At 38.9% G+C, this 9,198-nt stretch overlaps 1 protein-coding gene across 1 annotated transcript in view; it reads right to left on the bottom strand.

Annotated features, from left to right (window-relative positions):
* Positions 1 to 411: 411 nt before the first annotated feature.
* LOC138046513 (uncharacterized) overlaps positions 412 to 9,198 on the bottom strand; it is a 157,673-nt gene continuing 148,886 nt past the window's right edge. Inside the window, exons 2-3 of the mRNA XM_068893136.1 lie at positions 1,591 to 1,901; positions 412 to 827 (exon numbers count right to left, since the gene is read on the bottom strand). Coding sequence (XP_068749237.1) covers positions 412 to 827; positions 1,591 to 1,901 — 727 coding nt within the window. The remainder of the gene's footprint in view (positions 828 to 1,590; positions 1,902 to 9,198) is intronic.

The following is a 9,198-nucleotide window of genomic DNA, read 5'->3' as shown; positions in this document are numbered from 1 at the left end:
CTCACTCCTGAAACTGCGAGAGGGTCTCAGACAAGAAAGTGCTTAAGAATGAGTTACACATTGGCTATTTTGAGATCTTTTAGTTTATTCTTGAAACACTGTCAAGCTGACTTGCAGATGCTGTCACAAATAATATTGCCCAACAACCTCATTAGGCTGCCTACTCAAAATGGAATAATTATGTCTTAGCTACCTGGTCAGCCCCTTTTCATGAACCTCATAAAATTTGAAAACCTGTCATGGAATTTTGCAAATTACTGAGGCAAACATTGGAAAAAGCCAGGTAAGCCTGTATTTAACAAAATGCTGGGAATCCTGTTTAGTATATAATTCATACATATAGTGTTCACAACAAGTACAACTAAATTATCTTTGGAAAATATTTACATGAGGTTGGCTGATTACAAGTACTTAAAACTGAAAGTATTCCTGGATAGTAGGTGGTTGCAAATCAAAATGAGTGCTCGTGCTGGAGCCATAAAAGCGGGTATGGGCATTTCTCAACAAAGCATGAGTGGAATACATTGTACCCACTGGGCTGAGTCCAACTTTCAAGTTTTTTTTGAAGTCTAAGAAACTAAAATAGGGTGTTATGTCATTAAACACCCACTCCACTGCAGACCTCACTGTGCTCATAGGGGAATTGAATGCCTCCTCATCTGCTCTAAGATGTCCTCTCTTAAAAGGGACCTGACAGTGCACTCTCAAAGGGTAGGCTGGCTCCCCATAAATGCAAAGGGAGTGACCTGTTTGATTAAAGGAGTATTGCTCCAGCTGACCCAGCAGCCCTGACATCCTCAACATCACTGAGTCATGTCTTTTCCCTTCTGTTAACAAAACCAAATGATTTTAATATGTATATATAAATTATTGTTTTAACAAAATTTTCTCAAGTCAAGTTCCCTCACTGCAATCACCTTTGAAACAAACTTGCGCATGCAAGGTTTGGGGGAGTAGATAGGACAGTGGTGAGAGCACTCGACTCCCACTAATGTGGTCTGCCTTGAAATCCTGGATGATACCATATTTGGGTTGAGATTTTTTTATTTTGTACTCTGAGATGTGTTTCTCCAGGTATGCTGGTTTTCCCCTCTCCTCAAAAACCAACATTTCATTTAAGTTGATTTGAAATTAGTGTTCCAGTGCTAAATCAATCGACACTTAAAAGACATTATTCATATAACACAAAAGGGATGGCTACAATTGTTTTCAGGTTATGTAGGGCATTACATTTTAAACCAAGACATTTGCAAGACTTGAAACTGGATATTGTGAAGGAACCATTTCAGTAATTCAGTTCATACTTGATTGCTATATACTGAAAAAAATATTGCGTTTATGATTAATCAATGACGAATTCATAAATTGGCTAGAGTGCAATACGGACGTTGCTATGGAAACAAGGCGATGAATGATTTTATTCCATGTATAATAAATACAAAATCATTCAAAAGCGAGTGCTTTTCGTGATTTATGGTCACTCGTGATGTTTTGAAACTTTGGAACCTTCAAGACATCACTCGTGCCCATAAATCACGAAATGCAATTGCGTTCATAGGATTTTCTGTACATTAAATGGTACGAGCTTACCTGCAGGACCAAACAAATTAGCAATCATGCCATTTGGGGCCACAACTGATTGGAATTTCATTCCATCAACTCTTTTGTGGCCATTGAACATTAAACGCTGGTGTTCTCCAGGACGGCATATGGGTCTGACAGTACCATCGACGAATCCCCAGCAGTTGTCCAAGGCTGCGCCTTTCTGGTGGATTGCCAACGCGAACTCTTCCAGGTGACGTAGATGCAACCAGGGCTGGTTGAGATCTTTTAGGAGATGGCCTTGCATCTCAACAACGTGGTTGGTTACTTCCGTTAAAATAAGGCTGATTTCTGGAACCAAGCGACCAAAACGAGGAACCAAATTAAAATAAAAAATTTCTAATTGTCCGCATTTTGATGTTTGCGGTTGCTGCTTTAATAATTAAATCATCTTCTTTGCTTTCTTCTGTAGAAAAATTCATTGCCTAACTAGTGAATTCCATGGTAAATTTTACGCTAAAAACCGATATCGCATGAATCACAAAGCAATGAGTGTGATATCGATTTTCTGAGTGAATTTACTTTGGAATTCACTTGTTTCGCAATGAATTTTTGTTGAACCGCACCAGTTTTCAAAGAAAACTAGACCCTCCGTGAGGGTACACTGGGTTGCCTGTGGTACGTGCACCGTTCCAGACAATTTTTTCAAGTTGGGGGGTCATTAAGAAGACCATTTAAGGGGTCACAAAGAATTTGGAAGATATTTAAGAAGACCATTTAAGGGGTGACAAAGAATTTGGAAGATACTTTATTTTAGGTTCTGATGGAAAGCAATCATCAACCCGAATTTTTCATATATGGAGAAAATATTAAGTATTATGTTTACTAATTACGTACATACAGCATTAGATTGGCTGAAAAAATAAGTGCAATTAACTGGTAATTGCAAAGGTCATTATTAGACAAGTTATATATTTACAATATACCATAAGAGTTGTAACATAATAAATGTAAAGATCATTCAGGGGAAATTATATTTAACAGTAATTACAATTGCCTCCACTGCCAGGACACAGCTCCCTCCAGGTATTCCTGTCTGATCTTTCTTGCCTCATAAGAGATGAAGTCTTCCCTCTACAGCTTGTTTTCTCGCTTCTCCAGGGTGCTGGGATAACATTGCCTTCAACATCTTCCTCATCAGCTAGGCCCCTGGCCCTGAAAAATGTTATGGGTGGTCATACAAGGCAATTACCACCATTCACAGCTGCATGCACGTCAACATTGTCTTAGTCTCATTGACTAAGATGCACTTGGGGATGGACCAGGACCTTAGTTTGAAAGAGTAGCTCCCATCCCCTAAAAAATTTCTCTGTGCCCAAAGCTCCTTCAAAAGGCCTCACTTTTCCAACAATTTCGTGAGATCTTTAAAATATCTTCCCCATTCTCTTTGTATCTGCAATCATTGATCCTACACAGAATTTATTTTACAAACTGTAATATTCACCTCAAATAATTGTGTGGTACCAGAGCAGCTAAGACCAAGTTCTTCACGATCTCTGGAGGGAAGAGAATAGAGGTATGCAAAAGCCACCATCTGATATTCACAAATAAAAATTGTGAAACTGAATCAATATTATATACTTTAATGATTTGATGAGGCATAAATACAATAGAAGGGGTAATGCTATAACACAAAGAAAAACATTGGAAATTGAACACTTGTGTTTGTTTATTCATCATACCATCTGAATATATCGTTTCCCCCAGCTGGCGGTCATTTTAACATGCTAGAGCGGGTGCTAGAGACACCCAAGAACGGTTTTGTTTCAAAAGTAAGATTATGAATAACTCTAAACAAGACCAATCCGGGTAAGAACATAGCAAATAACTTTACTAAGTTAATTACAAATACTAAAAATGATAATCATGCTTCGATAAACTATGATGTATCTGTAGAGACTTTGTCCACCGCATACATCCCAATATCATTTTTGGTTAATTACCGAGGGTATATTAATGAAAACTATTATTGTACAGGTAGACCTGGGAGGTGAATAGTAACTGAAAAACAAAACTGAACGCTTCCCCTGCTGAAGAGTAACGGAAGGTTGCAAGACGTTCATGCAGTGTCCTAAGTTAGAATAGCCGATAACTTAATTAGAAAAAGCATTTCTGTCTCCACTGACCTTGGTTGTGGACTCGTGTTTTAAACTTCATGTCATTTTCTTCTATCCTTAGTGTCACACAGATATAGCTTGATTGAGTCTCATGTTTCTTCGGACATTTCTTAAACAACAACGATGAACTCGATTTGCATGATGACTAAGCTTGCAACAGCCACCTGTTTTTAATCAGGGCTACGTTCAGCCGTAGTCTTCTATTCTAATGCTGTGTTCATGCCAGCACTGAAACATGCTAATAAAGAATACTTTTAAACGAAACACTTTCCTTCTTGCAACTGCATAGTTCACATGATTGATTGTTATAATTACACTGAAAATAAGTTCCTCAAAATTGACAAAATCATGTTCAGAATTAAGATGTTTCATTCGCAATTCGAGCACTGCACCACAAGATGTGAACAACGTTCATGCGAAAACATGTTTCGTCCATTATCAAAATAAACATTTTTTGGCACAGTGTGCACACAGCAAGGTATTATTAGGGGATTGTGATTGTGTTAATATCCAGTATCCAGTATCCAACTGGAATAAACTATAGCTTGATGGACTCTTCCGTTTCTTAAACATCGAAGATGTACTCTGCGGCCATCATCAGCTACTATACTCGTGAAAAATCTTGAAACACTTGTGGCTGTTCCCCTTCCCCAACGTTGATTTGGGTATCACAGTGGTCTCAGTGCTTCAAAACACGTGTGGCTCAACATTGGGGAGGGAGAAGGAACATTGCAGTTGGGAAAACAGTGTGAAGTAGAAATCTCAGGATTTTTCCAGAAAATTCGAGAGAAACGGTGTCTGTTTCAACGATTTGTGACGAGTATTGTAGGTACTGGGTAGCGTTATCTGCTCCAACTGAGGATTCCTGGGGAACATATGCCTCATGGAAAGCCAAATCTGCAAACGACAATTGGAACCCTTCCCTCTCCTTGACGAAGTTAACAGCTGTTATAACATCTTCACCTTTTCAGTGCTGGAAACGCGTGTGTACAAGCCATTTGCTTGTTTGTTGTAGGGCAATATAAGGAGCTCAATGTTCTTTTCACTGTCGTCTTTTAAGCTGACCGGTGTTACATCTTCCAGAAGCGGAACATCGTATTCTTGAAACCTGACGTAATCTATGCAGTGAGGGATTCACATGGTTTAAGTCAGATTCAAACGCAACATCATCCCATAGCCCAAACACATCGCGGTTATCTTCTGTATCTTTCCCGACATGTTGCTGTTGCTGTTTGGAGGCTTGACAACTCTTGTTAAGCGGTCGGCAGACTCTTTTTTTTTTTTTTGCCAGTTGCTTGATAACTGTAGACTTGGGCATTATGCCATTTACCTCTGGAACAAATATTTTGGAATCATGCTTTTGACAGCCACTTGCACCTTCCTGTCCTTCTTCTTCCACTGGTATTCCAGCCTCTTCAGCCAAGCTTTCATTCATTAAGCTCTGGCAGTCTGCAAATATTGCCCCATCTTGGTCTTGCAGCTCTCCCCACTCGGAATCAACTTCTATTTCACTTGACTGGCCATTTTGCATTTCCTCCTCGGTTGTCATACCCCGGAAAAGTTCCAAATAAGCTACATCTTTGAATGGAGTTTTAAACGATGAGGGCATATCAGCAGCTTGAGTGCTACCATTATCTTGCCCAAGCATCCCAACCATCCTTGCCATGCTTCTGTGATTTCCGGGGATGTTGGATACTCCTTTACGTTCTCTCTCTGTTTCCAGGTTCATACTGCTTCTCCCAGATGTTGTCCTGCTTGTAGTTTGTTCGCCTGAATTTCATCTTCTCGTTGGTTGAATTGAGTTGTGATATCCTTGTCATGTTGCCTTAATTTCTGACCATATCAAGAGCAGTGTAAGCATGGTGGCTCTTGACCCAGGATCCATTCATGCTAAAATACACTTCACATCCACCCTCTCCAGTTCTGTCAAGTGGACACTCCAAATATGGATAGTTCAGTGCAAAGTCTGCAATGACAATGACAGCAAAGTGGCATGACGACAAACCAACGGCTAAGCAACTGCTTGGAAAGTGTCAGATCATTAGATATGATGATGCTGTTCCTCCATGTTCCTAGGAACGTTGTTACATAGCCTGCATTAACAACCCTCTGGTAGTAAGATGCCTGGAGACTTTCGAAGATCTCTACGTAGTCATAGAGTAGGTCAAGGTACAACCACAGTCCAAGAGCTTGTATCATCTAGTCCATGCACCATCTTCCATAAACACTCTCTGACCTTTGGGAACAAAATACGCTGACAGGCAGACCAGTTTTGCATGTCAGTTTGTTTACGTCTTCGTTGCGTAAACCGTGGACATGAGGGCTAAATAATTCTATCATCTGTCTCAAGTTATTTCTATGGATGACATAAGTTACAATGGTGAGCTCCCTCTTAGTGTGGTCAAGGTACCAGTCAGCTTTCCTGTGGTTGTTTATATAATCCTGGTCACACACATTACAGACTACTCCTTGCTCAACCTCGGCGAAAAACAGGAAACCATCTTGCACTGGTATTACAACTTTTGCCAAGATGTAATTTCCTTCGTGTGCAATCCCCATTGGAAGAGTTTCCCTTAAGTGGACCAAGGACCTCTCGGAGCTCGTCATCAGCAAGTTGTTTGTAACAAAGCCATTAATGGAGTACGTCATTATGATCAAATCAATTACATGTTGGCTGAAACATAATTGAAAAGAAGGCGAGTGAAGTGATGCATGAGCATAGTTTTAAATGAAGTTCTGGGCAAAGGAAATAAGTGACAACTGGGGTGAATCAAAACTATAGGGAAACAAAGGCGTAACACCGAAAAGGTTAGTGGTGTTTAGCCATCAAAATCTTTGATTTCCTTTATTTACATACCTGTAAATGAACTGCAATCTGTGGCAGACGCTTATCAAGGGGATTGATCATAAATAATAACTCTGGCCATCGTTGCAATTTTGGAGTTGTTCATCTTTTCCAAAAGGGCTTCATAATAGTCCCCGACCTAAGATAAACAAAAAACCTAACATCTTGTTTTGTATTTTATTTTATTTTAATTTCATCGTAGAAGTTACTTACAAATACATACACATATAATACACAGTGGACCTCTTTACATATATTACACACACTCTCTTGTTTTAACATAATAATGACAAGCGATATAAAAGATTACTATTGCATTATTTTTCAAGATGGATGGGCAACTTGTTACAAGATTTGGCGACCATCATTTCAAGTCGGTAGATCATTTCTTCCTAGCGTTTAATACTACTACATCTAGAGGAATAAATATATTCTTTCGCAGTCAACAGAATATGGTTTACAATCTATTATACCAGACATTATGTCTTTATTAGGAATAGGTTCAATTTCAATATCTAGGTTGCCCATCCATTTTATAACTTCTGCCCAGAATCTCTTGGTGTAATGGCAAGTTACAAAAATATATTTAAGAGATTTGTCTGCTTCTCCACAAAAAGTGCAAGCCGGAGCTGGAATTATCCCAATTTTGCTGTTGTGAATGACTTAATTAAGCTTTATTGTTCTATATTTTATTTTATTTGATTTCTTTCACTGATTATGAACTGATGATTGATATTCTTTTATTTTCAAACCTTGATTACAATACAATGCAATTAATAAATGACATTACAGTAGAAACGTTGCTTACAATAAAGTTAATTGATACAGACATGGCTCTTACATCACTAACGCTACTTGTACAATGAAAACATCTAAATACATTTAGAGGAAAGAAAAAACAAAGAAACAAAACAATACATGAATATGTACACATATAAAAACAGAAAGACAGGCCAGACATACCAGTACGAAAGAAAAAGGGAAATAAGAAGAAGATTACACTGCTTTCTAGTTGATGATGGTGCGTGACATAGGAGAACCAAACTAAAGAGAAAAAGAGTGTCGAAAAGCAAAGGAAATTTTCAAGCTTAGGAGCTTTACCTTGTGTCTTACAGATCCATATAAAATATCTGGCAAGTAGGAAGTAAAGGTATATATGTTTGTGAAAAAGATTCGGCCTGAGGCCTAAAGCAATTGCTGCGTCAAGGTTTTCTGTAATCCAGCCTTTAAAATCTATCCAAAAAGAGGAGGTTACACTGCAGGACCAAAATAAATGAATTATACTATTTCAAATTCACAAAAGGTACAATTATCGCTTTGCTTAAGCTCTATTTTCTTAAGAAAATCATTTGTAGCTAACTGGAAACGCCCAACAACTTTTGCATCTGGTTTAAGTCTGAAACAAGTCCACTGTACCATGGGGTGCTCTCTTTACCTGTGCAACTATGAGAGCTATTCACTTGGAAGTGGTTGAGAGCCTTTCCACAAAATCCTTTCTCCAAGCCCTTCGACGTTTTGTGTCTCATCATGGATGGCCCAATACCTTTATATCCGACAATGGAAAATCCTTTGTAAGAGCTGAGAAAGAATTGACAATTTCACCGTGCTGCACAAGATACAGTGGATATTTACCACTCTTCTCAGTCCCCATCAAGAAGGAATATACGAAAGCCTTGTTAAACAAACCAAGTGAGTATTGCATGTTGCTGTGGGAAACCAAGTGCTTTCTTGAAATGAAATGTCCACAGTGTTTGCCGAGGTGAAAGCCCTCGTAAATAGCCGTCCCCTGGGGTACTCATCAGTAGATCCAAACGATCCACAGCCTATCACTCCGAACCATCTTCTTCCTGAAAGTGCATCACCCTTCTTCAAGGGTCATTTGATAGGGCATGCAATCCCCGAAAACTATTCGACTTCATACAGAGCAATGTGCAGCATTTTTGGAGACGTTTTATCTGAAAGTATGTTCCTACCCAAGTACGCAGGCTGAAGTGGCAGACCAATGGGCGTCAGATTAGAGTTGGTGACATCGTTCTTCTCATCGACTGTAATGTGCCACGTGGTAAATGAGATCTTGGATTAGTTAAGGAGGTCTACCCAGGAGCAGATTGCGTGGTCCGCAATGTGCTGGTCAAGGCGAAGAACGCAAAGTACAAGTGTTCTGTACAGAAATGCTGTCTCGTTGTAGAGTCAGAATGAGCCTTCTTTTCGCCTCAGTTGGCATCCCCAGAAGATTTGCTGTGAATGACTTGAGCTTTATTGTTCTATATTTAATTTAATTTGATTTCTTTCACTGATTATGAACTGACGATCGACATTCTTGATGAACACTTCGGTCATAGCTTAGGTGTTAGATCACGTTTCATGTTTTTCAATATTTTTTGTTCTTTGTATCCCGACACACGCGGTCTGCTAAAGGAAAATTACAGTCAGTTTGGTCAGATTTATAGTATTAAGATTGTCAACTTTGGAATAAGCTCACGAGGATCTACCCCTCAGGTACATCTTAAGTTTATTATTATACATTTTTCTTTGTAATTTCGTGTCATTTTGTAATTTCAAAGCTCTAAGATTATCTGTGCTACGCCTCAAATATGCTAGGAATATCGATGTAAAAACTTTATTTTAATCTTC

The sequence above is a fragment of the Montipora capricornis genome, chromosome 4, assembly GCF_036669925.1.
Source record: "Montipora capricornis isolate CH-2021 chromosome 4, ASM3666992v2, whole genome shotgun sequence".
In the NCBI taxonomy this organism is placed as follows: Eukaryota; Metazoa; Cnidaria; class Anthozoa; order Scleractinia; family Acroporidae; genus Montipora; species Montipora capricornis.
The sequence above is the reverse complement of the archived record's forward strand: the minus strand, read 5'-3'. Positions and strand labels throughout refer to the sequence as shown.